Source organism: Pogoniulus pusillus, chromosome 27 (assembly GCF_015220805.1).
Source record: "Pogoniulus pusillus isolate bPogPus1 chromosome 27, bPogPus1.pri, whole genome shotgun sequence".
Classification (NCBI taxonomy): Eukaryota; Metazoa; Chordata; class Aves; order Piciformes; family Lybiidae; genus Pogoniulus; species Pogoniulus pusillus.
This window is the reverse complement of record NC_087290.1, coordinates 8,459,018-8,485,025: the sequence shown is the minus strand read 5'-3', so window position 1 is coordinate 8,485,025 and position 26,008 is coordinate 8,459,018. Positions and strand designations below refer to the sequence as shown.

General features: G+C 48.7%; 2 protein-coding genes across 2 annotated transcripts in view; one reads left to right on the top strand and one right to left on the bottom strand.

Moving 5' to 3' along the window:
- On the bottom strand, positions 1 to 1,971 carry SDF2 (stromal cell derived factor 2). The gene is made up of 3 exons (XM_064165868.1): positions 1,790 to 1,971; positions 1,508 to 1,704; positions 1 to 953 (listed from the first exon to the last, which is right to left on the bottom strand). Exons 1-3 carry the CDS (start codon positions 1,941 to 1,943, stop codon positions 666 to 668), a joined length of 639 nt encoding a protein of 212 aa, XP_064021938.1. The 5' UTR covers positions 1,944 to 1,971; the 3' UTR covers positions 1 to 665.
- A 16-nt stretch (positions 1,972 to 1,987) lies between these two features.
- SUPT6H (SPT6 homolog, histone chaperone and transcription elongation factor) overlaps positions 1,988 to 26,008 on the top strand; it is a 29,386-nt gene continuing 5,365 nt past the window's right edge. The window contains exons 1-29 of the mRNA XM_064165860.1: positions 1,988 to 2,068; positions 8,731 to 8,872; positions 9,356 to 9,508; positions 9,645 to 9,715; positions 10,274 to 10,469; positions 11,153 to 11,237; positions 11,612 to 11,885; positions 13,061 to 13,162; positions 13,617 to 13,733; positions 14,264 to 14,353; positions 14,844 to 14,986; positions 15,221 to 15,372; positions 15,872 to 15,970; positions 16,540 to 16,669; positions 16,782 to 16,932; positions 17,349 to 17,503; positions 18,074 to 18,269; positions 18,568 to 18,707; positions 18,786 to 18,903; positions 19,529 to 19,605; positions 19,783 to 19,918; positions 20,331 to 20,468; positions 20,797 to 20,964; positions 21,452 to 21,579; positions 22,642 to 22,849; positions 23,300 to 23,447; positions 23,686 to 23,828; positions 24,552 to 24,692; positions 25,762 to 25,957. Of these exons, the coding sequence (XP_064021930.1) occupies positions 8,764 to 8,872; positions 9,356 to 9,508; positions 9,645 to 9,715; positions 10,274 to 10,469; positions 11,153 to 11,237; positions 11,612 to 11,885; positions 13,061 to 13,162; positions 13,617 to 13,733; positions 14,264 to 14,353; positions 14,844 to 14,986; positions 15,221 to 15,372; positions 15,872 to 15,970; positions 16,540 to 16,669; positions 16,782 to 16,932; positions 17,349 to 17,503; positions 18,074 to 18,269; positions 18,568 to 18,707; positions 18,786 to 18,903; positions 19,529 to 19,605; positions 19,783 to 19,918; positions 20,331 to 20,468; positions 20,797 to 20,964; positions 21,452 to 21,579; positions 22,642 to 22,849; positions 23,300 to 23,447; positions 23,686 to 23,828; positions 24,552 to 24,692; positions 25,762 to 25,957 (3,964 nt within the window). The 5' untranslated portion in view covers positions 1,988 to 2,068; positions 8,731 to 8,763. The remainder of the gene's footprint in view (positions 2,069 to 8,730; positions 8,873 to 9,355; positions 9,509 to 9,644; positions 9,716 to 10,273; positions 10,470 to 11,152; positions 11,238 to 11,611; positions 11,886 to 13,060; positions 13,163 to 13,616; positions 13,734 to 14,263; positions 14,354 to 14,843; positions 14,987 to 15,220; positions 15,373 to 15,871; positions 15,971 to 16,539; positions 16,670 to 16,781; positions 16,933 to 17,348; positions 17,504 to 18,073; positions 18,270 to 18,567; positions 18,708 to 18,785; positions 18,904 to 19,528; positions 19,606 to 19,782; positions 19,919 to 20,330; positions 20,469 to 20,796; positions 20,965 to 21,451; positions 21,580 to 22,641; positions 22,850 to 23,299; positions 23,448 to 23,685; positions 23,829 to 24,551; positions 24,693 to 25,761; positions 25,958 to 26,008) is intronic.

Here is a 26,008-nt window from a genome sequence, read left to right as displayed (position 1 = left end):
GAAGGTTCAGCTTTTTTATAGCCCCCAATGCAGGGAGTGGTTTGGGGAACAGCAGTAAGGGGACACAGTGGAGGGGACACAGCCCTTCGAGGGGGTCCTCAGTCAGTGGGGACTTGGGAGGCCAGTGAGGGAGTGACAAAAGAAAGGCTGGGGCATTCAAGAACCTATCCTGAGTCAGGGCGGGATGTTGGGATCTGCTTTGGGCTGTGCTTGTGATGTGGGGAATCTGCTTCCCTTTGGACGTCAGACACTGGGCTCTCCTCTGGGTCAGATCTGGATTCTGGGATCCAATTTGGGTTGGATTTATGATGTGGGGAACCTGCTTCATATCAGATTGTGGATGCTGGCCTCTTCTTCGCATCGGGTCCAGATATTACGATCTGCTTTGAGCTGGATTTAAAGCATGAAGAACCTGCTTCATATTGTATGTTAGGCTCTGCTTTGGGTTAGGCATGGATTTTGGGATCTACTTTGTGTCAGATCTGGGACACTGGGATCTGTTCTGCAGTGAATTCAGGACATTGGGATGTGTCTTGTGTTGGATTTCAGTCTTCACATCCTGGTACGTGTCAGATGCAGGTGGAGATAAGGGCCATCCCCTGGATTGAGTGGTACCAAACACTGCAGGGCAGCACCCAGAGGCTTGGTGTCAGTATGTCTGTCCATCACAACTCGGCATGGTACTGCTCCGCTTTGAAGACCTCACTAGGCTGCATGAAGATACCCTCCATCACCTTCCAGTAGTTATTCTGGCTGGAGGCAGCCATGCCGTGCACCTCCTTCTGCCCATGGATGGGCCGCCCATACTGCTCTCCGGTCACCGAGAGGAAGACGTCGGTGGAGGCATGCTGGAAGCGCACCTCGTCATCCCGCACCCAGTAGGTCCCACTGCACACCACCGTCCAGTCATCCAGGTAGTCTCCCTCACCAGCCTCCCCGAAGGCACTCACCTCCTGTGGATGAAAATGAGCTTGTTTAGGAGCTGGGAGGAAGCGAAGGGAGCTCGGGAATGTTGAGCTGGATCCAGAGGAAAAGAACGGAAGCAAAAAAAAAAGGGTTGGGGAAAAAGGAAGGACCTGTTTAGGACTGGGGCTGTGTTATGACTTGAAGGATCTAGTTAGGATTCAGGTGCCAGGGACCTGGTAGGGACTAGAGAGCAAGACGATGCTGGTAGTGACCCAGCTGGGACCAGAGAACACAGCAGTGCTGGTGGGGGCACGAGGAGCATGGACAACCCTGTCTGAACTAAGGGATGGGGAGAATCTAGTAGGGACGGAAGAACAAGATGGAGCTGGTAGGGACATGGAAAACCCAGCCTGGACTAGTGGGATTGGTAGGGACGTGGTGGACAGAGGGGATCCAGTCAAGATTGCTGGACACAAGGAAAATCTGATAAAGGACTCAGGGAACGCAGCAGGGCCCAGGCGACAACGGGAGCCCAGCTGAGCGTGGGGAAAGGGGCTGGGCCCGCAGCACAAGGAAGGCTCCCAGGGGTGCCGGCGGGTACCTGGTTCCCGGAAAGCGGGGAGGCGAAGCGGTGGCTATGAAGGTTGCGCCCGGTGCCCAGGTGGGTGAGGCGGATGGCTTGCCCGCAGCGCACCGGCGTGCCCCGCTCGCAGACAGCCGCCGTGCGGCCCCGCACCCGCCAGTAGCTGTTTCCGTCATCCGCTGCCGACACTCCGGTCACCGACTGCTGCCCGCTGCCTGGAAAGGGAAAGAACCGCGCTCAGGCCCGGACCGGCGGGCGTAGTGCCTGTACCGACGGGGGCAGAGGAGGGGGTCCCGTTACCTGAGCCGTACCGCACGTCGTGCGAGTGCAAACGGACATTGTGCCGCACGTTAAGCAGCTTCACCACGGAGCCGCAGGTGACGGGCCCGAGGCCGCCGCGCACTGCCGCGCCCAGCGCCAGCACCAGAACCGGCACCCGCCACCCCGCTGCCATCACCGCCGCCGGAAGCGGATGTGGCGCCGCTCCGCCTGCCCGGAGGTCGCCGCTCGGCTGCTCCGCCCCGCCTCGCTCGCCGCCGCCGCCGCCGCGGAGGCCTCCATTTTCCCTCGGCACCTCGGGTAAGGCCGCACCGGGTGGGGCGGGGACGAGTGGCGGTGGCGGCAGCGGTGGGGCAGCGCAATGCCTGCGTGACCCCGGTACCGGCCGCGTGGGGCTGTTGTCAGGGACGCGCTGCGCCCGGGGTGGCTCCGAGGCCTCTGAGGCGGCTTCGAGGCCTGAGCTGGGAAGCTCCGTCGGGGCTGGGCCTCGGTGAGGGCGGTAAGGGCAGCAGGGAGTTCCCGGTGCTTAGTGTCGGGATGGGTAGGAGGCCCCGGTTTGGAGCGATGAAGGCAGTGACGGCCCCTCAGGTCCCGGTTGCCGGCAGCGGGTGGGACTGGTGGTAGCTGCTAGTAGTTCCTGGGGCGGAGACCCCAGCGGGGACCGTGCCGCAGCGAGGCGACCGGGGCTTGTGGGGGCGGGTGAGGCGTTGAACTGTTTCGTGAGGGGCCATTGCCCCGAAGATGGGAGGGGTGTCGCAGCCGCTACCCCAGCCGCGGGAGCGGACGCGGCTCCCCCGCGGCAGAGACTGCAGCGAAGCCGAAGGCTGCGGAATACTGCTGACACTGTAGGAAAAGGTTGAAGGTAGGAGTTGATGGACACGGAGAGCGTCGCCTGCTTTCTTGGAGGGGGTTGAAAAGAGTCAGAGCTTTGTTTGTCAGGTTCGTTGGCCTTCCAGATCGCTCCTCTCAGCATGTGTAATTCCTGGGGCACTACGGTCAGTTTTGCAAACGTCTGACATGGCCCTTCATGAAAAGCCAAGGAGCAGGAGCCTGGGAAGGCTGCTGTGAGGATTAATAACTTGACTGAGGGGTGACAAAAAAAGATTGGGATGGACGACTTTTTGCTCGTGGTAAAGTGAAGTTATTGTGGAGTTTCATAGTTATCTCTGCTGCTTTTTTTTTTTAATGCCCTATATGCGCTGATGTGGAGGAGGAAAATTCAGCCTTAAGTTATTAGGATAGCTAAAACGGACCGTGGGAAGTTGCAGAGACCAGATAATACTGAGTGTAGTGTGGTGAGTGAGATATGGCAGCAATGAGTGCGATGAAAGTAACAAACACTGCAGCAATTTGCTCTACATCAGCTTTTACTGTTCAGGAGAGAGCTGTTGGCATCTCAGCAACTGATTCCTTTACACTGTCGTTCCAACACCCTGCTGTAACCTGAAAAGGGTGTTTTGGAATTATTTTAAAGAAGCGAAGGACAAAACAGGAAATATTATTGCAATGCCACATAAATTGTTGGCAGTTTGTGCCCTGACTGTTGCTGACAGTTCTGAGTAGCCTGCTTTTAAAGGCCAGCATTGGAAGAGGAAAGCACTGAAAAAGAGTGGCAGGAATGGCACAGATGCACAGATTTCTGGGCAAGTCTTTGTTTCCTCACCAGCTGACAGAGATATGATGCAGGCACATGAAGTTGTGGGCAGGTCAGAGAAAGCAAGGAGGGAACATCAATTTTCTGTTTCTTACAGGAAACTATGATGTAGCAGGTCTAAAATAAGCAGGCGGAAGTGCTTTTTCACACAACATGCTATTAACCTGTGGCACTCTGCCACAGGATGTTCTGCCATCCGATGCAGTCAGGACCGGTGCCACCAGGGGAGAGCCTTAAAACCAACGAAGCAGGTATGGGAAGTTCCTGAGCTGCAGTGGCTGGCTGGACTTTCCCTGTCACAGCACCAGTGATCTCCACTCATCATTTTGCTTCTGGCGTGAGAATGTCTGGTTTAGGTCCTGACTTCAGAAGTGGGTAAAAGAGCTGTAAAAGCTAAATACAAAACTCTGTTGCTGATGCTGTATCAGGGCTGGCAGGCCTCAGTGGAGATCAGCCCTGTTGGCCCTACAGAAGTCCCTGTCTGTACCAAGGAGTGGCTCCGAAGAGAACTTGGTCCTGACAAGGTGCCCTTGAAGGTAATCAGTTGTAGTACAGATGCCCTCATGGGGATATGTTTGTTAGGCTTATAAACTTCAAATTAAAAGCAGAGCCAATATAATGTTGTCTGAATACCGTCGTGGGATGCAGTATGGAGTCCTTAGCCTCAGCCCCTCCTTGTTTTGAATCAAGTGTGACTTCTTTTTTTCTTTTAAGAAATCCATTGTGAGAGCTTCAGGAGATGGAATGGTGGCATTACCTTTACAGTTCCTTTGAGTTTTTCTTAACGAGCCGTTTATTGCTGCAGTCTTTTTGTAGATGTACTTGGAATGTGCCGATTTCATGGACATTTCATTGACAAAAGGAATAGTTTTGGCTTCCTTATCTGCTGCATTTTAATTGAGTCAAGTTTCTCAACCTTGTTGCAGCATATTCTGAATCCTCTCCACTTTTCTCTGTGAGACTGAGGGAGGGGGGAACTGAGCAGAACTGTTCAGTTGTGGCTCTGACAGTGTGGTTTTATGGGCCTGTGTGATGTTAAGTGGACTGTGAGTTGAACCACGACATGACAGAAGTTAGAATAATCCCTGTTGAAACCTTTTCCCCTCCAAGGAAACCTCCCACAAACCCAGTATTATTGTGGGTCAGGGCCTTGATGTAATTTCTTCCAGGAGGGATGGGAAGAAATGAAGGACCTTCAGCACCCATGCTGCAGTAAAGCCTGGGTTAGCACTTGGTTTTGGTGGTTTGTGTATTGACACTGACAGCATGAACATTCCAAACATCCTGATTGCTGAACAATAAATTTGTGGTTATTCTGTGAGCACTGCTGAGGTCTCATGCCTTTAGCTGACATTTCTGTGCTTGGAGAATGTGAGGTGCTTCCCTCACCCCACACCTGCTCGGGCTGTGAAGCTCCTGTGTGATGCAGCTGTTCCCGAGCCATCTTGTGTGTGGTTGTGACTGCCTTGCCACAGTGCCACTGTAACTGATGAGGTGCAGAAGTTTTTCCCAAACATGCTGATATTTGGCAGGTACTTGCTGTGTATCTCCTTTTCTAAACCTAACAAAGTAATTTTTGGTGTATGATGTACAAAGCTGTCTCTGCCTCCAGCAATGCGATGTTTTGCAGTCCTAAACAGGCAGCAGTTATCTGCATGTGTGGTCAAGGCTTTACAGGTATTTGAGTGACTAATTGCCAGGGTTCTCAGGTCTATCCCTTGTTCTAACAACGCTGCTTCACCTAACCAGGGATGCAGCCTGCAGTGCCTGCAGCCCATGTCCAGCCTAGTTCCGCTGTCCTGATCAGAGCCCTGCAATCTCAGTACTGCCTCTGAGGAGACTTATCTGTTCAGGGTCATCCCAGTTAAAAGAGGAGCTCGTGGACTCTGGACAATTATCGTTGTGCCCTTGAGCTGAATAAAGTGTGGATGGCCCTGGTTGAAAGCAGAGGTCATGTAGTTGCTCAGTTCTGAACTTCTGTGGTGTCTCTGCCGAATGGCTGTGCTGGGCATGGAGGCAGCTGCTTTTGCTTGCGCTGTCACAGAACTGCTCGCTGAATTGCCCTTGTTTTTAGTCCATCGAGGGATGCAGTTGTACCTCTGTACCCACCATTCAGTTTCGGGCCTCTCACTACAAGGACATTGAGGTGCTGGAGTGTGTTCGAAGAAGGGCAACAAAGATAGTGAAGGAGCTAGAGCACAAGTCTTGTGAGGAGTGGCTGAGGCCAGTGGGATTGTTTATCCACTGGGGACAAAGGGAGACTAAGGAAAGACCTTCTCGGTCTCTGCAGCTACCTGAAAAGATGTTATGGTGGGGGTTTGTCTCTTCTCCAAAGTGAAAAGCAGTAAGACAAGAGGAAGCATCCTTGAGTTGCGCCAGGGGAGGTTTAGGTTGGGCTTGAGGAAAAAAATGCTTCCCCAAAACGGTGGTCGAGCCCTGAAACAAGACAGGGAAGTGCTGGAAGGATTTAAAAGATGCGTAGATGTGGTGCTGAGATGTAGTTTAGTGGTGGACTTGACAGTACTGAGTTAATGATTGGACTTTGTGATTTTAAAGGTCTTTTCCAGTCAAAATGATTCTATGACAGTGGCCAGTGTTTAGTGGCTGTAGGGTGCCTTTGGGGCAGATACGTGACCTACGGGAGCCTGTCTGCTTGTGTACAGGTAAGCATGCAGAATTCGGCATGGTCTCTCTGTCTTCTGGTGTTGTAGTACATGCTGCAGGCAGTTCCATGCTGCAGCAGTCTCTGGGAGCGTGCCAGGAGCAGGGATGCTGCTGCACTGCTTTAAGGAAAGGCCAGTAGCATGACAAAGCTTGTCTGGCCCAATGCTCCCTGGTCTTTCAATCCTGCTCCAGCCAGACAAGAGGTGTTGCTCGAGTGGAATTCTCCCTGTGTGACCGACGGCTTGAAGGGCTTCTGCCAGGCACCAGTGCCCTGCTTCTGCACCTCTACCAGTGCTGGCTGCAGTCTATTGTCTGCCTCCTTCTCCTGTGCTATTTATTAAATGAAGGCCTCTCTGACAGAGAATGGGAGTGGCACCTGTAGTCCATATCTAATTCAACATCTCCTTCGTAATGGTTGCTCTTCTGTTGGCTGTGCAAAGTGACATCCACTCTGTCCTGAGCATGACTTCACTGGAGCTGAAAGCACCCTGTTTTGTGGGTGGTTGGCTTGTGTGGAACCTGCTCAACTGGATCATTAAATGCGATGAGTTTCCTAAATCCTGGCAGTTCCCTGTGTCAGGACAAATTTGATTTGACATGAAGTGAAATTTCCAGAAAATGGTAGAACAAGATGAAGAAGAAAGTTGAAATCACAAGCAAAGTGCTTTGCTGGCAGAGAACAGTACAACTGTACTGTGCTGTGATGAGAGACTTTCTTTCTTGATGGATTCATGTTTTGATCACAGACAGGAGAGAAATGAGTCTTGGAGATGCTCTCAGAAAAGCCACTGAGCCTACAGTTTTATGTGCACTAATACATCCTGATGGGTACATGTAAAGGGATTGATGACAAGGTGTAAAGTTGACATTTGTCCACAGGCTGGTGGTGATTCCTGTTCCACAATTCACATGGGGCGTTTGCTTCAGGAATATGAATTTAATGAGCCTCTGCACCCCCCTCTGAAGCATTATTTCTGAGAAGGATGCTTAAATACATGTGTGCAACTTGTACAGTGTCCTCTCAAGGGCAGGGCTCACCCTGTGCCCATGCATCAAGCCAGAGCAGTCATGTCTCATCTGGGTGCAAAGCAGCAGCCTTGGCCTGCTGCGATTTCTGTCTGTCTGGAGCATCACAAATAGATGTTGGCCACAACCATGTAATCCACAGCCAAGCAGTATGAGCTGGTATCTGCTCGTGTCTGACATCTGGCAGATGTCCTGGCTTTGTTGTGGGCTTTCTTTAATGAGATACAGCCGACACATTCTTTTGGAGCTACTGGTGTTTTAAAACTTAAAAGATTATCCAAACTCAGCCTTGCATGTGTTGTTATTTTTCTTTAACTGAGACAGAAGTCCCTGTTTTTCTTCGAGTTCTTGTGTTTGTGCCCCAGATGTGTGGATCTCAGGGCACAATGAGGAGTCCCATGCATGAGGAGCATCCTGGCCAAGCCCTGTTGAGCTTGTCCTGAATGGGACTTTCTTCCTTCAGCTAGCTGTTTGCAATGGGCAAATACTATGGGAACATTTAAGAGTGTGTTTAAGTATCCTTCCCTGGTGTACAGAATGCTTTTCTCATCTTTTTCTCTCTTTTTTTGATGTTAAATTACATCAGATTTAATTTAACATGGAGGTTTTGGCTTTAGACACCTCCTCTGAGCTTCATTTTGTACCTTCCCAAAGGCTGCTTCTTCTTCCTGGGCTGGTGCTTTCATCTGCACAGCCATTTGAGGGATTGGTTTGTTTTTTCTTGTAGCTGACTTCTGTAAGCTTCTGTTATTTTCATGTATGTAAGATGGAACCAAAAAAAGAAATCCATTGGAAATGTTTTAAATCACAGGAGGCTTTGTAACCACAAGAAGTTGAAGGCTCAGGGAAACCACATGTCTTTATGCACACACTTTTCTTTGTGCTAACCTTGGTTTTTACTGCTTCCAGAATCCTGAGTTGGGGAAAAACACCAAACCAAAGATTCAGGATGTAGAAAACACCATGTTTATGTAGTGTCTTGTTAGTTTCTAATCTCTGGACAGAGACCCCTGGCCTGGAACATCACATCCTTGGCTCCAGCTGTGTGGGACAATGGAGCAAGTCCCAGTCCCAGCTCTGCGGCACTCCTCGAGGCCTCTCTTCTCTTTGCTTTATGGGGCTCTGCAGAGCCTTGCTAACAGCCTGCAATGGCAACTCAATGCCCTTCTCAGGGTTGCCCTGAACTGCAAGAGGATTAATCAAATTAAGATCCTAATGAGTTGCACTGTGTGCCTGACACCATGCAGCATGGGTGGTGGCATGGGGTTGTTTTCCTGGCCCTGTGGGAGGGCGTGGAGGGGCTGAATGGCATTGGCTGACAGCACCATTTCAGCTGCAACTGGGAGCTGAGCTCTGTGACAAACGCTGTGGTGACAGGTCCTGTCCTGCTCACTGAGACAGGGGTTGACAGGAGCTAGCAGCACTCGGCTGCTGGCTTTGCTTGCCTAATCTCTGGTGACAGGGATGTCCAGGCAAGGTGGACACTGGGTAATTGAGGGCCTCGATAGATAATGTGAAACCCTCTTTCTTTAGCCATCTTCTCTCCAAAACCCAGATGGGGGAAGTGCTTTTGCTTTGCTGGCTCTGCTAATGTGATGGATGTCTCCTCTTTCCCCAGTTGCTGTGGAAGAGTGTGTGAGACACCGCAGCCATGTCTGACTTTGTAGAAAGTGAAGCAGAGGAGTCAGAGGAGGAGTACAACCAGGATGGGGAGGTTGTGCCCAGAGTAACCAAGAAGTTTGTAGAGGAAGATGAGGATGGTGAGTCTGCCTGTTTGTTCTGAGTTTGCTGAATTGCCTGTGTGTCTTGCTGCTCTATTTCACATCCTATGACTCTGCAGATGGAGCAGTAACTGTGCTGTAATATCAGGGCCATCTGTAGTAAATAATCTCAGCAGTTTAAGTGCATCTCTGCCTTAAAGCGCTTAGGTATGGTTTGTGTTTGGCTATAGAAAACACACTGCTTCACCTCTGTGGGACTTGCAGTCACAGAGTTTCATAGTAAACACTAAAAACAGAGAAATTCTCCTAGTGTGACCACTCCACCTGTTCCATATGCAGAGAGTGCATGAGACCATGGGACAGGAAGTGGGATTCTGGCACAAGCAGGTGGCTGTGTTCTGTGCCAGTAAAAGCATCCAGTTAAAACTCTTTGTGTGGATGGTGTGAAGGAAGATGCTGTTTGCACAGTGAAGGCAGATAACCAATGAGTAAATGTCAAACACTTGCTGCTCTCTGTCTCAGATGAGGAGGAAGAAGAGCTGAATCTTGATGATCAAGATGAGCAGGGTAACCTGAAGGGATTCATCAATGATGATGATGATGAGGAAGAGGAGGAAGAAGGCAGTGACTCTGGAGACTCTGAGGATGATGTTGGCCACAAAAAGAGAAAGCGCAGTAAGTTCTATCATGATAGGTCACCGCAGGCCACAGTGTAATGCTGTCACTCTGCTCTGGGTGTCTGCATGGGCTGGGTAAGCTAAGCCCTCCTCATTGGTTGAGAGAATGTAACTCACCTCTGCTTTCTTATCAGCTTTTGATGACCGCCTGGAGGATGATGATTTTGACCTCATTGAAGAGAACTTGGGTGTTAAAGTCAAAAGAGTGAGTTGTGTTCCCTCGCTGTTGTTAATGGTGTGGTGTGTCTTAGATGAAGGAGAGAGGGCTCTTGCCTGGAGGGAGGGTGGTGTGTCTGCTCCTGCCCCCTTGGAAAGGGAGAGCTGAGTACCTGAAGGAAGCAGTATCTCTTCCTGCCCAGCCAACTGGGAGCGGCTTTCTAGAGTTTGCAGACCCACTTCCTTCTGGTTCCCAAAGCCTGCTGTACTCCTCCCTTTCTGTCTCTGCAAGGCAGCCTCATAGGAGGCCATATTGGAGTACCTTTTTCTGGCATGGTGCTAACCTCAGCATCAGCATAGGCTGTTGTGGACACTCTCGAGAGATAGGTGAAGCCAGGCCAGCGTTGAAGGTGACAACATGCGAGTGACAAAGGCCTGGGAGCAGTGCAGTTTTTGGGGGGTGGTTATATTGTGTGCACAGCACCCAGTGGTTGGGATCCATCCTGCACCCTGCAGAGGAAGGGCAGTTCTGGCCTGGCAGAGACCACACCAAGCTTGAGTGTCTGTGCTGGGAGTTCTGGGCACTGACAAGGCTGTTTGCTTGCAGCAAAAATTCAGGCGTGTGCGAAAAATGTCTGATGATGAGGATGATGAAGAGGAAGACTATGGAAAAGAAGAACATGAAAAAGAAGCCATTGCTGAAGAAATCTTTCAGGACGGTGAAGGCGAGGAGGGAGGGGAAGCTGTTGAGGCTCCTGTTGCTCCACCTGAAGAGGAAGAGGAGGAGGAGGAAGATGAATCTGGTGAGTAAGGATGGTCAGTTCCATCCAAAAATTTGTCCTAAGATTAAAGCATAGGAACCAAATTAAGACTTTGAGCTAGAAATAACCAAAGGCTGTAGCACTATTGTGGCCAAGCCCTTGCTGGTCCGACTAGTAGTCTTCAAAATTTAAATGCCATGGGATGGCAAGTTTAGTTTGTCTGTGCTGCTTAGTCCAGAAATGCATGTGCTGAGGTAGTGAATGTCTCCTCTAAGCTGCCTTCAGAGTGGAAGTGCTTCAGAGTAAATTCAAGGCACTATTTAGTACCTAGTATGACAGTGCACACCTGCCCTACTTGTCCTGTTCAGCATCAGCCTCTCACCGCTGCTCATACCATGCTGAAAGAGTTTGAAGAATTCTTTCTATCTGCTGTCCAAAGCAGCAAAGCCTTCTCTAACTGTGTCTTTTCAGTACACTGAGCTGTAGATAATTGCCAAATGGCTTTGCCTGTGTTTGGAAGTTTGCTTTAGCTTGTTATTGTGGTTCAGACTCCTGGAATGTCTGAGACTGGTGTAGGAGATGCAGTGGATATCTTAGCAGACTGACAGCCAGCAGCAGCTTGAGTCTCTAGTGGAGGCTCAAGGTTGCACTGACTGAGCTGAGCTTTATCTGAGATACCAGTTGAATATGAGACCCTAACTACTAAATTGTTTCTCAACATCCAGACATTGATGACTTCATTGTGGATGATGATGGACAACCTCTGAAGAAGCCAAAATGGCGGAAGAAGCTCCCTGGATACACAGATGCGTAAGTACTAGTTGGAATTTGGCCTGGAGCCTTGAGAGCAGTGCTCAGCTTACTTGATGCTAGCAATTGCCGAGCAATTCAGCTTGTGGTTGGATGCTGCTGGTCTCTTTCTGGGTAAATTGAAACATTGAGCTTTTACTCTGTGACTTCTTAAAGATCTTGACTCCTTTTCTCCCCTGGATTTGATACCAAAACTAGGGCCTGAAGAGAATTATTTGCATGGAGAGCTCAAGGGGTTGTGTACCTATCCATGATTTTTTTAGCCTAGGTACAAAACTAACTGATAGACTTGGGTGCTTGGCCCCCTCTGTGTGTCTAGGGTGATGTTCTGTGAACTGGACCGTGGGGCTGAACAATTATTTTTTGCCTTCCAGTGCTTTGCAGGAAGCCCAGGAAATCTTCGGTGTGGACTTTGACTATGATGAGTTTGAGAAGTATAATGAGTATGATGAGGAGATGGAGGAGGAATATGAGTATGAGGATGAAGAAACCGAAGGGGAGACCCGTGTACGCCCCAAGAAGACCACCAAGAAGCGTGTCAGTCGACGCAGTATCTTTGAGATGTACGAACCCAGTGAGCTGGAGAGCAGTCACCTAACGGACCAGGACAACGAGATCCGCATGACAGACATGCCTGAGAGGTTCCAGGTAAGGGGAGAGGATGCAACAGCATTTCAGCTCCCACCAAATACAGCAGGCCTGGGACCTGCCTGCCGACTTTCTCAACTGGCTGCTAGCATCTCTTTTTCTCTACTTGAGATCTTACGTGCCTAATGTATGGGCTAAAAGTCTGCTTTCAAACATAGTGGTGACGCTGTGAAGCAGCGGTGGAAGGCTGGGTTTAGCTGACCACGATTTTAATTCGGCCACTGGGTGCCAGTGTTGGACTCCTGGAAATGGTGCAAGGGCTCTGCTGAGACGTCCTTTATGCTGGATGCTGTTAGTAGTGTCCAGAGTTACACCTCTGGATAGCAGGAGTGAAGGTGCAGTGACTCTGAAGGTTAACTAGGGTTGTCTAGGCTACCTGCCCACCAGCCCACGTCTACCTGTTCTGTCTACTCTGCAGAGTCCTGTTTGTGCTGCTAGGAATCCTTCTAGTGTCTCATTTTTTTGTCTTCATTTTTCTCTCTAATCAGGTTTTTCCTGAGCAGTCCATGGTCACAATCTCACTTCCCTGTATGTTAGTGGAATTCTGTGCAGAGGCTTGTTACTCTCCTTTATAAAATGGGGCATCTGAAGCTGCTGGCTCTTTGGAAAGACCCTTTTTTTCCCATGCCAGTGTGCACAGCACAAGGGACCGCTGTGTGTAACATCTTTGGGCCATATGTGGGCTGTTCACATGGTGTGTTATCTTCACTGATGTCAGGGAGATTAGGGCAGGCCTTTAGAAGGAGAACTGACAGGGATGAAATGGTTTGGTTTGTGTTCTGTTATTCTGTCGGTGCAGCAAGAAAAGCAATAGTAAGGTTAGAACAAACAGATGGAGTGGAACAGAAGATGTCACTACAAAAGGGACCAGAAGTCTGGTAGGAAGTGGGGCTAGCCTGATTATCAAATGAAAGGTTTCACACCATTGCAGGCTTCTCCAGAAAGAACTGTTAGCTGTGCTTATCTGGTGTGAAGCCTGATGGAGGCTTCCCATGTGCTCAGAAGATGCAGGCATGGACCTGCTGTCCTCGGACCTGCTGTCCTCAGCAAAACCCTATGCGTAGAACAAACCCTATAGGCAATCTGCAGCTCCAAACAATAATTTGCAGGCTGTTTGAAGATGTGGTAGCACAAACCCTGGAGTTATCTCTGCTCATCCGGTTGCCTTTTCACAGTTGCGATCCATCCCAGTGAGAAATGCTGAAGATGATGAGCTGGAGGAAGAAGCTGACTGGATTTACAGGAACGCCTTCGCGACACCCACCATTTCCTTGCAGGTAAAGGATGATGCCTGAGACTTCTCTCTTAAGAAGCCTCAAAGATGCTGCACATTTACAGCGTGGAGCCATTGTTCCAGGAGTCTGCTTAGAGGATTTGGAGCAGCAAATTTAACATGTACATGTCTTCATTTTTTGCATCTCTGAAACACAACAAAAATGGGACACAGAAATTCTTGCAAGAATGATTGAAAGATCTCTGAGCCACTCTGCACTTTGGGCTAAAGTAGTATTAGCCATGATCTGCTTTTAACCATCAATTTATCAATTACCTTAGCCCAATGCTAATTCCATTTACTTTAAGCCAGTCAGGGCTGGGATGCTCTTCTGTGGTCTGGAATCCAAGCGTGCAGCTAAGCCTGCATCCTCGTCTCTTTTCCAGTCCTAGCCTGGGCTGGTGTGTGGAGGGGTCAGCTCAGGAACACAACCAGCTCAAGGTGCTTCTCCTTTTTAGGAAAGTTCTGACTACCTCGACCGTGGACAGTCCAGCAGCAGCTTCAGCCGCAAGGGGCCCAGTACCATCCAGAAGATTAAAGAAGCTCTGAATTTCATGAGAAATCAGCATTTTGAGGTAATTCAGAGCTCTGCTTCATTGCCAAGATAAGGTCTGAGTTGCTGCCTCCTTATCCAGGCAGGATTAGCCAAGGTTCTGCTGGAAGTGCTTGGGGTATCCAAGCTCCTTCAAGTTTGCTGCCCCATCTGTGGGCTTCTCCTGTGCTTCACTGGAAAGCTCAGCTTATCTTGCATGAGCTGTGGCAATGCAGGCCTTTAAAGACCTGATTAATGGGGCTGCCATCACCTTATTTCCTGAACAAATGGATGCTAAATGAGGTGGAGGCATTTCAGACTAACCTAGGCCTTGCTTACTCCATTCAACCTACTCTCTGAGGTGTTGCCTGATGTTTCAGAAGCTTTCTGGTCTATGTGGTGTATTCTTTGGTGGAGTGGTGTTCCTTGCTAGCACGTGACTTGGTACATTTCCGATGCTGCTGCTCCATTAGCTTGTTCTCCCAAATGGGACAGGAGCATTTTCTGGACTCATAACTATCAGGAACAGCTTAGTCTCCTGCTTGGTGGTGACAAGTCTCATTTCTGATCTAGGTCCCATTTATCGCCTTCTACAGAAAGGAATATGTGGAGCCAGAGCTGCACATCAATGACCTGTGGAGGGTCTGGCAGTGGGATGAGAAGGTGAAGAGTGTTTCACTGCTTGTTATCCAATCAACATTTAACATGTTCTCTCACTTAGCTTGATACTTTCAGCAGATTTTTGTTCTATCTGCAAAGACCTTGTTTGCTTTTTTAACCCATGGGTTTTTTTTTTCCTGTTTTCTATCACGTGGTCATAAAGTACTCTCTGACAAAAGAAGGTTCAAAACAGTCCTTCCTCTTCACTGAGCACGTTTTGTGTAGTGACATTTCCTGTCAGGAGTGCAGGTTCTTTCTCTGCTATCAGGTAGATCCAAAGCTTGATACTTTATTTTTCTACTAACACAATGTACCTCTGAGATGAAACCTACCACATGTATCACATCTGGGCTTGGCTGTGTGTGGAGGTTTTAATGATTATTTTGTATGATGGATATCCCAAGATCCTGGGAGCCCCTGTTTGTGAAGGGAGGAATTTGGTGTAACACACAGCTGTGGCTGGCTTCAATGGAAATCTTTGTTCTCATGGTAGTGGACCCAGCTGAAGATCCGCAAGCAGAACCTGACACGTCTGTTTGAGAAGATGCAGGCCTATCAGTACGAACAAATCTCTGCTGACCCAGACAAGCCCTTGGCAGATGGAATAAGGGCCTTAGATACTACTGACATGGAGAGGTATGGTGCCATGACTTCCTTATATTCATTCCAAAACATCTCAAAGTGTGTGCTAACTTGCCCAGACAGCACAGGTTGTCTGGCCACTGCAGTGTACCGTCTTTAGCCTCCCACAAAAGGGGGATGAGCCCAAGGTCTCCTTCTGCCTGACCAGTACAAGAGCAGGTTCCTTGGATGCTCTGACCATAGCTCAGCTGCAAGCAGAGTGTAACATGCTGGCTTTGCATGCCATAGGCTGAAGGATGTGCAGTCCATGGACGAGCTGAAGGATGTCTACAATCACTTCCTACTCTACTATGGGAGAGACATCCCCAAGATGCAGAATGCTGCCAAGGCTGCTCGAAAGAAGCAGAAGCGTATCCGAGAGGACGGTGAAGAAGAGGAAGGTTTGTTCTCCCAGACTTGGTAGTCTTCTAATTTTGGGCTGATTAAAAACCCTGGTTCCAAAGAATAGTAGGAAAGTTAGTTGAAAAGCTCTTGTGTTTGCACAGAACATCTCCGTGCCTTGCTTCTGTCTCAGTTTAGTTCCAGGTTTTCCAGGCAACTCTGAAAATGTTTGAAGTTTGACACATAAGGTGCTGCTTTCTGATGGATTGAATACCACCCCTTGTGGCAGGGGCCAAAGCAAGGATCAGCCACTTTGATGTGTGTTTGGATGTGCAACTCAGATTCTGCTACTAAAACTGAGAAAGAAAAGTGAAAATTGAGGAGGAGAGGATAGCATTTTCAGGGGGGTTTCTAACCCTGAGTGGTTTTAAAGCTACTTTGAGTTGTCGTAGAATTTAGGAACATTGCTGTGTTTGCTGCCTTTGCTGTGCTTCTGACACTCTGCAGCTGTCTGGGTGCCTCAGTAAAGAGACCTTGGTAAATGTATCTTTTCCATAGGTGAAGGGGAGGATGCAGAAGACGATGAGCAGAAGGGGCCTGAGCTGAAGCAGGCTTCCCGGCGGGATATGTACACCATCTGTCAGACAGCTGGGCTGGGTAAGGGCTGGGCTCTGTCTCTCTGAGCTTGCAGTGGCCTGCCCTGCTTGCTTTTCTAGGTGTGTGGCTTACCTCTACAAGGAGCACAGGACCACAAAAGTTGTCAGAGGACTGGAGCACCTCTCTTATGAAGAGAGGCTGAGAGAGAGTTGAGATTGTTCAGCCTGAGGTAGAGAAGGCTCTGGAGAGAACTTAGTACAGCCCTTCAGTACTTAAAGGAGCCTGTAAGAAGATAGGACAGATTTTTAATCGTGGCCTATTGTGACAGGACAAGAGGTGATGATTTTAAACTGAAAGAGGGAGATTAGACTAGGTAGAAGGAAGGCCTATTTTACACTGAAGGTGGTGAGACACTGGCCTGGATTGCCCAGAGAGGTGGTAGATACCCCATCCCTGGAAACATTCCAGGTCAGGTTAAGTAGGGCTCTGCAGAGCCCACTCCAGTTGAAGATGTCCTTGCTCACTCCAGGGGTGTTGGACTAGATGACCTTTAAAGGTCCCTTCCAACCTGAAATATTCTATCTCTGATACTTTTGCTCAGTAAGAACTACAGCTTTTTTTTTCCCCAGATGGCCTGGCTAAAAAGTTTGGTCTGACACCTGAGCAGTTTGGAGAGAATCTCCGAGACAGTTACCAGCGTCACGAGACGGAGCAGTTCCCAGCAGAGCCCTTGGAGCTGGCCAAGGATTATGTCTGTAGGTCAGTGCATCAGCCTGTCTTCTTGCAGGTCCTGCAGATGTAACACAAAGGAAGGGGTCTTGGGGGGGTCTTCTCAAGTCCTAAGCCTTCCATGTTGTCTTTTTGCTTGCAGTCAGTTCCCAAGCCCTGAAGCTGTGTTGGAAGGAGCTCGATACATGGTGGCTTTGCAGATAGCCAGGGAGCCTTTGGTCAGGCAGGTTCTGAGACAGACTTTCCAAGAAAGAGCCAAAGTCAACATTTCACCAACCAAAAAGGGGAAGAAGGTAAGGCAGGGAACTCTGACTCTCTGGGTCAGTTGAGGGGAGGATCTAAATAACATACAAATGCTCTTTTTTTTCATCTGAAAACTTCCTCTATGTCAGTGGCAACTTTGAATAAACCTCAGAGCAGGATGTGAGCTGCGCTGTTGCAGAGGCCAGCTCAACAGCATTGCTGCTTTTCTAGTCTCAGCATTTCATCAGACCCAATTCTTGCTGTTGAGGTGTTGCCTTCAATTAGTGGAACAGTCTCTGTTTCTCTGGGACTGCCAAAAAATTCCACTGTGTCCTGCTGGGGAAGGAAATGCAGACTGGCAGGCATAGTGGTGAGGGTGTATTGAATAAACCTCATTGTCTGCTGTGGTGTACAGAAAGGTCTTTCTTCATGTGCATGTGTGCTGACTCTCTCTTCTCTCTCCAAGGATATTGATGAAGCCCACTATGCCTATTCCTTTAAATACTTGAAGAACAAACCTGTGAAGGAGCTGCGTGATGATCAGTTCCTGAAAATGAGCCTGGCTGAGGATGAGGGACTGCTCACTATAGATATCTGCATTGACATGAAAGGAGTGGAGGGGTGAGTCCTCATGGCTCATGCCATCCACGCCTTTACAGTTTGTTCACCCAATGCTGCCACGCTCTTAGAGCCCTTCTGTGACCCAGATTGCTCCTGCAGGTCATAGCCTGGTGATTTTCTGCACTTTAAAGTCAAGCAGCCTCTCAGGCTGTTGGGTTTTTTCCTTCATCTGACATCTGTCTTACTCTTTTGAAGGAAAACTCTGAAGCCTTTAGGATTTTTATGAAGGGTAATGTTACTCCTCAGTAACCCTTGCTGTGTGCACCTTGGTTCCTTCCCTGCACATCTGAGTAGCCACACTGTGCAGCATAGGTGTGCTACAGTGGCTGTGGGCTGACTCATGCTGCACTGCTCAAGCCTCTGTGCTGCCAGCATGGCCTTCAGCTGCCATCTGTCAAGCAGCACAGCTTCTGCAGCCAGAGGAATGTTTGATGGGAGAATGGGATCTTCAGATTTTCCAGGCAGCTCCCTAAATCTGATGTGCTGCTTCCCTGTGCAGGAATCTGCCAGTGGTGGTGTCAGTGCAGGACTTTGTGGCCCTTCTATATCTCCTCCCAATGTTTCTTGCAGTTATGGCAGTGATCAGACATACTTTGAGGAAATCAAACAGTTCTATTACCGGGATGAGTTCAGCCACCAGGTGCAGGAGTGGAATCGGCAGCGTACGATGGCCATCGAGCGCTCCCTCAACCAGTTCCTCTATGTGCAGATGGCTAAAGAGTTGAAGAACAAACTACTGGTGGAGGCCAAGGAGTATGTCCTCAAGGTGAGATGGGAGACAGGTGGGTTTGAGTTAGAGCTAGGGTTACAAATGCTGACAGTGTGCTGGGGATAGGCCATACACAGGCTCTTGAGGAGAAGGAGGCAGGCAAGGTTTTGAGTCTGGTTATTTCTCAAGGATGGAGAGAAAAGAAAGATGAGTTTCACGGTTCTGGAGAGTTGGTCCCAATCTTCACAGAATATGCAGGGTGGCTGCCTTGAGCAGCAGGAGAGAAGAGAAGGGCTGTGCCAAAGCACCTGCAGTAGATTTTCTCACTCCTCTCTCCCCTTCTGTGTTCCACCAGGCTTGCAGCCGGAAACTGTACAACTGGCTGAAAGTAGCTTCCTACCGTCCCGATCAGCAAGTCGAGGAAGATGATGATTTCATGGATGAAAACCAAGGGAAGGGCATTCGGGTGCTAGGCATTGCATTTTCCTCAGCCAGGTAGGAGGAGAGGAATTGCCTCTGGATCCATGTGCAGCTTCAGCACTCTCCCGTGTCTGAGTGATCTCTGTTTTGCAGGGACCACCCAGTGTTTTGCGCCCTCGTTAATGGAGAAGGTGAGGTTACAGACTTCCTCAGACTGCCACATTTCACAAAGAGAAGGAATGCCTGGCGTGAGGAGGAGAGGGAAAAGAAGGTGAGCCTTGATGCAGCTGCTGTTGAGACACATGTCCACACGTTGCTCTTGGAACTGTGATTCACTGTGGGCTGGAAGCAGAAGTCCAAAGACAGCTCAGGCCTTGTCACTCTTGCATGCAAGAATGCTGCCTTTTTCCCACCTCATGGTTATTCTAGTGAAACAGTTCCTTCCAGATAGATTTCCAGTTCATCTCTTCTGTTCTCTTATGTGGGATGGCAAGGCCTTGCCATTCCTGAGTCCTGCTAGTTGGAGCATTGTGAGCTTCTGTGATCGCAGCTACAGAAATTTTCTCACCTGTCCCTGATCATATTATAACAGCAAGAGGCTGTGGGACCTACAGGAGCTTGGGGCAGGATTCTGACTTCCACTCCCTATTTGCACTGATTTCCTGTAACACCAGAGTGTGATGCCATTAGTCTTTCCTGTTTGTCCTGAAAGTAGTCAGGAGCTGCCAGGCCAGCTGGTGAAAAAGATATTTAGCTGTGTTCATGTAGTGGTGGCAGGTCAAGGTGGCAGTGGGGGAGGCATTTGCCATGTGAAATAGGAGCCCAGGACTGGTAGCTAACTAGGTACAGGAACCCTCAAGCTTTTCTACTGAGACCTGTCTCACTCTCCTTTCCAGGCCCAGGATATTGAAACCTTGAAAAAATTCCTCCTCAACAAGAAGCCTCACGTGGTGACAATTGCAGGCGAGAACAGGTCAGTCTTTGTGTCCCTTCCTTTTCCTGATCTCTTTGCAATGCTTTCTTCATGCTCATCCATGTTTCACTCTTTTCTCTCTATGGTGTGAGGTAACCCTTTGGGGTTAACTCCCTGAGTGATTCCAGGACCCAGTTTTGTGCTGTGGTCTCAATCCCCTTGACCATTTCTTCCTAGGGATGCTCAGATGCTGATGGAGGATGTGAAGAGAATTGTTCATGAGCTGGATCAAGGGCAGCAGCTGTCTTCTATTGGAGTGGAGCTGGTGGACAATGAACTGGCCATCCTTTACATGAACAGCAAGAAGTCTGAGGTGAACCTTCTGTTATTCCAGTGATCCCTTAGTCTGTTGCTCATTCATGCTGTCTCATTTTCCCTTTGTGCTGTTGCTGCCTTGCATCATCTGCTGCCTCATAAGATCCATTTAAACAGTGATGTAATGACCTTTGGATCAAGGCTAAACATCTTATGTAGGCTTATGTACAAGCAGATGTACAAAGTAGATGTTGATGGAGTTTGAAATTAATTTTGCTCAGCAGAGCTAATGGAGGTTGTTTCGTTCCTAGTTACTGCAGAGCTCCTGGGAGCCTTTGACCTCAACTCCCCTTGCCCTGAGCAGCAAGTGCTTCCTGTACTCCAATCCCTGTCCAATGTGTCTTTGCAACTTGTGCTACAAAGTGTGAAGACATCACCAGGGTTTTGCCTAACTCTCTGGCCTCTTGCAGAACGAGTTCCGGGACTATCCGCCTCTGCTGCGCCAAGCTGTCTCCCTGGCTCGACGCATTCAGGACCCCCTCATCGAGTTTGCCCAGGTCTGCAGCTCCGATGAGGATATTCTGTGCCTGAAACTCCACCCTCTGCAGGTAACTTTTCCTTGTGAGATCCTTGGACAAGGGAAATAATTCTCTGCAAGAGAAGATGCCTGTGGGAGCTTGCTGTCACAGGAGAGCATTCCAAGTTGAGCTGGTGCAAATTCTGCCTGTTCTGTGCTGTATTCATGCTACACAGTACTTTTTTTTTTGGCCTTCTTTACCTTCATCTGCCTCTTGCCTTTAGGCTCTTTCTTCTCAGGGGTAACTCTGTGGTGCAGTGCACCTCCTGAGAGCCAGTCTGCTGTGTTTGTCTCAGTCTACTTACAGGGAAGTGTTGCACATACCTCCTTGCAAGGCTAACACCTCTTCTTTCTATCAGGAGCATGTGGTGAAGGAGGAGCTGCTGAGTGCCCTCTACTGTGAATTCATAAACCGTGTGAACGAGGTGGGAGTGGATGTGAACCGAGCCATTGCCCACCCTCACAGCCAGGCTCTGCTGCAGTATGTGTGTGGCCTGGGACCACGCAAAGGCACTCATCTGCTGAAGGTAAGGAGGCTTCTGTCCCTGCCAACAAAACCAACCCATCACCAATAACATGTGAATCAGGATCCTGTGTGCCAGGTGCAGCTGACAGCTCCCTGACGTGTTTCAGTATGTGTTATCTCACTGTGCCTGACCCCAGAGCTCTGTGTGGATTTGTGTCACTGAGACCCAAGCAGCTCAGCAGATCCATCAATCCTAGCTGGCTCCTGAACCCACAGGGTGCACTTAGGAGTATCAAGACACCTCCATACTGTAGAAAACACAAGGCAACGAGCCAACACTTTTGCAAAGAGCTGGAGCTGTTCCATGTGGATTTATCTCCTTTCAAACAATCTTGAGACACAGGCAGGAGGGCACCAATTTATGAGTTATGATGGTCTTGATTATGTCAGATGCTTTGAATGCTGCAGTGTCCAGCATGAGTCCTGTGCTTTTCCTGGAGAAGCCTCGTGTTTGAATAGCAAGTTTATGTTGTTGCCTCTCTCTCCAGATCTTAAAACAAAACAACACACGTCTGGAGAACAGGACCCAGCTGGTTACAATGTGTCACATGGGACCCAAGGTGTTTATCAACTGTGCTGGCTTCATCAAAATTGACACAGCATCGCTGGGCGATAGGTGGGTGCTGGGCTGTGTTCAGTGCCTCACAGGGTATGGAGTTAGTGTGAGCAAGGGGCTGAAGCAGTCTTGTTAGTGTGAGTCTGTGTTGCCAGGAGTTTCTGTGTGGCCCCTCTGATTGCTGGCCAACTTCAGGTATTTCTGGTTATTAAGTTGATTCTTAAGGGCAGATAAACCCAGCAGTGTGAGCTGCAGAACATTAATTGTATAGCTTGCTATGGTTTGGAAGACCCTTTGTGGTCAAGAGGAACTCGAGAGAAAAATGGTTGTTTCCTTATGTAGTCATTGTGCACATCCATCAGTGACCTCTCTGCACTTCTGCTTAGTTTCTGCCTAAGTCCTACCATCAGTATTTTGTTAGGTTTCCAACTTGAGGCATAACTCGTCAATTCAGCTTCCTCTCAAACTCATAGCAGTAGTGGGAAGTTTGTAGAGCTTTAAATTACTGGTAACTAAACAAGATGTGTCCTTGGAGGACAGCAGTTACCTAGTTTCTAAGTCTCTGCCTTGCACAGAAGAAAATGTGCCTGCTCTAGGGTTGGCACTGTGTCCTTTTTGCCCTTGAAAAGCAGTGTGAGACAGGACGCCTGGTTGAATCCTTATGCTGAGTGATCCAGCCTTGCTAAGTCTCTTGTTATTGAAGGACACAAGTCCCAGAGGTGCAGGGGGCAAAGTGCAGGCTTGTGCAAAGAGCTGGGTGCAGATAGCTTCTCTGCCAGTTGGCTTGATTTGTATGAGTGGAGGAACTGCAGAGAGCTGTGTGCTCATGGAGAGCCATCACACACAGTGAGCCAGTCTACCTGGCATCCAAAATGCCCAGCTGTACCTTCAGCTGCAGACTGAAATTTGTCATGTCTTGCCTTGGCTTCTGTTGATTTAGCAATGAAAAATTCACCGTGTCCTTTATTTTATAGAGTAGCTTGTCTCATGGAGGGCAGTGGTGGCAAAACAGCCACACAGCCCATAGTGGTGCTCCACAATCTGCTTTATTACTGAGCTGAAGGAGGTGACTCTGGAGCCCCACAGAGTCCTTACATGGACCTCACTTTGGTTTTATTTCAGTACTGATTCCTACATTGAAGTCCTGGATGGGTCTAGGGTCCATCCTGAAACCTATGAATGGGCAAGGAAAATGGCAGTGGATGCCTTGGAGTATGATGAGTCAGCAGAGGACGCTAACCCCGCAGGAGCTCTAGAGGAGATCTTGGAAAACCCTGAGCGTCTGAAGGACCTGGATCTCGATGCCTTTGCTGAGGAACTGGAAAGACAGGTGTGCTAGGTTGTTCCTGGTGCTGAGAGACAGAGGAGGCTCTGCTGACCAGCTCAGTTTCTTATATTTTGTAGCCAGCAACCCTTATCCTTTTTTGGAGCTGAGCATTTAGCTGTTGCCGTCATAAGATGTATAAACAGCCCTGAAGAGTATTCAAGTGTCTGACAGTGGCATGTAGTAAATGCTCACAGAGAGCACTCTTGGTGCAGAGGTAACAAGGGGGCAGGACACAGTAACTGGACCGCTTAAGCTGTTCTCCCTCAAACTGTCAGACTTTTCTGAATGACCTCTCCAACATCTGGTGGCTGAGTTCCCCAGGCTGATGCTACCCTGTGCATTTCTCTTTCTTACATCTGCTCTTTGATAAATTCCTTGAGTTCTTTAATCACTTATTTCCTACTCACCTCCTTCCTGCTGCTCACGGTTTGATGACCTTTTAATACCACACAGGGCTACGGTGACAAGCATATCACTTTATATGACATTCGAGCTGAGCTGAGCTGCAGGTACAAGGACCTGAGAACCCCATACCGTTCTCCAAACACAGAGGAGGTCTTCAATATGCTGACCAAAGAAACTCCAGAGACTTTTTATATAGGTACTTCCCTGGTGTCTGGCATCCTGAGTTGACTTAGGATGTGTAAAGGTGGGGCAGAGGGATCTTGATGAATGTGGTGGTGAGATGGTGCTGTGGCTGCATGTGGGTGAAGCAGCTTTTTAAGTACCTGGGAACTTATAGCACCTTCATGCACAGCTGCCTTAGACTGAAGGAAGTGCTGAGCCCTGCAGTTGGCTGTCAGTGTTTCATTCTTTCCTTCTCTTCCATCACTCCACAGGTAAAATGATCATCTGCAACGTGACTGGGATAGCCCACAGGCGGCCACAGGGAGAAAGCTACGACCAGGCAATACGAAATGATGAGTCCGGTCTTTGGCAGTGTCCTTTCTGCCAGCAGGATAACTTCCCAGAGCTCAGCGAGGTGAGGCTGTTTCTCCTCGTGGGCCTGCTTTTGTCAGGAGTTTGCTATCAGCAGACTTAAGCATTTTGTATTCTTGGGAGACAAGGTTTCAGTGCCAAGACTGTGTCTGCAGTGCCCCAGAATCCCAGCCTGAATGTGGCCTTTGGCTGCAAGTGTAATCTGTTCCACTTGTGACTAACTGCTTCAGTGTACACTTGAGAGGTCTTTTATGGATTTCAGTGAACTGGGCTAGGAGTGAAATGGACCTGGGGCTGAGCTGACTGGTTCTGTGCAAATACGTTAGGCAGGCTTGTTTGTGGTCTACACAGAGAAGCTGCCTGTGACACTGAAAACAGAAGGTTGTTCTGTCACCTTCTCAATTATAAGAACTTATCTTGACCTCCTGCTGTTTAATGCAGCTTTACTTTAGGTTTCTTCTAAACACTGCTGAATTCCAGCCGTGGTAATCCATGACTTTAAAACTCTTATAGCCTTCATGAGAAACCAGCATTAGCTGCAGGCCTGCATTCTGGGTCTAAAACCATGCTGACCTTCCTGATTGCAAAGCTCCATAAGCTGAGCAGAACCAAAGCAGGAAGATTGCATTACTGGGTATCATTCAATGAAGTTCTCTCACCTGCACTTCTGCCATCAGTTTGTCAACATAGCTCTTGGACTTAGTTTGAGTGTGAGCTGCTGGAGCTATTACTACAATGAATAACTTCTACTTTTGCCTTGCTCAAGGTTTGGAATCACTTTGACAGTGGCTCCTGCCCGGGTCAGGCCATTGGAGTGAAGACACGACTGGATAATGGCATCGCTGGCTTCATCCCAACAAAATTTCTTAGTGATAAGGTGGTCAAGAGGCCAGAAGAAAGGGTGAAGGTATGAAAGGAGTGGATTTTCATGTATCCAGCAAGAGCTGGAAGAAGCTGGAGGCCAAAACAAAGATTTAGAGTTTGGTTAATAACACTGTTCCCTAGATGACTTTTCATCTAACAAATTTACATCAGTGGCAAGTTCAGATTCTGGTTAGTGTCCTTCTCCCACAGTGCAAATCTCTCTTGGCAGCTGGTGAGAACCCTGTTAATCAGTTAACATATTACACTGTAGGAGGATTTATTATAGTCTGGCTAAAGTCTGGGTTTAAGAGACCATAAGGCATTCTAATGCAGAGCTGTCCTTTGTTTCTGGCTTTCTGAAGAGTTCACAGCACTGCTGTTAGATATGCAAGGGTCACTCTCCTCCTCCTGTAACTTTTTTTTTTCTGTCTCAATTTGGTTGTGCAGATCATCAGAGTTACTGGTCCTGCTCAGGACAGGGGCTGGGGTTCTGAAAGAAACAGAATCGTGTATTTTTAACACATGATAGAACAGGTTTATCATCTTCTGTGTCTTTTGGGGTCCCTCTGACAGTCTTTGCAGGTGATGAATAGTCCTGTAAGATCAGAGGTCTCTCAGTAGCTCTTTAAAGAGTCATCCTTACCTTCAGCACAGTTAACTAGACTAAGACACTGCAGTTTTTGTGGTGGTATTTTTCCTGTTTGAGAAGATAAGTCCTTCAAGTGTTTTCCACACCTTCTGAGCAGACATAACTGCTTTCCTGCACATCAGGAAGTCCACTTTTGCTGCAAAGTTACCTAAAATAGCAAACTTAATGATCCTCAGCCTCCAGACATACTGCTTTCTGTGTGGTACAGGACAGGGGTAGTAGACATGCTGGAGAACTGCCCATTTTTCCTTTACCCCCTTTTGATTCTAGTTATCCTGGGGATCAGTTGATTTTTCAGTTTGTATGGAAGGATCAATTTTCAAGGTTGTGTCAGTCAGAAGTAGGTGAGGTGATTTGTACCTCCTTAGCAGCAGCCTGACCCCACGCAGATTGCTCTGCAGCACAGGAAGGCTGGAGTATCAGCCAGGCCTGCTGATCAGCTTTGCCTGCCCCTCTGCCATAGGTGGGAATGACTGTTCACTGCAGGATTATGAAGATTGACATTGAGAAGTTTGGTGCAGACCTGACCTGCAGGACCTCAGACCTGATGGATAAGAACAATGAGTGGAAACTACCTAAAGACACCTACTATGACTTCGACTCTGAGGCAGCAGATCACAAGCAGGAAGAAGACATGAAAAGAAAGCAGCAGCGGACAAGTGAGTCTCTAGTTGTTCTCTCCCTCGTAATGCCATCCTTCCCAGGCTGCT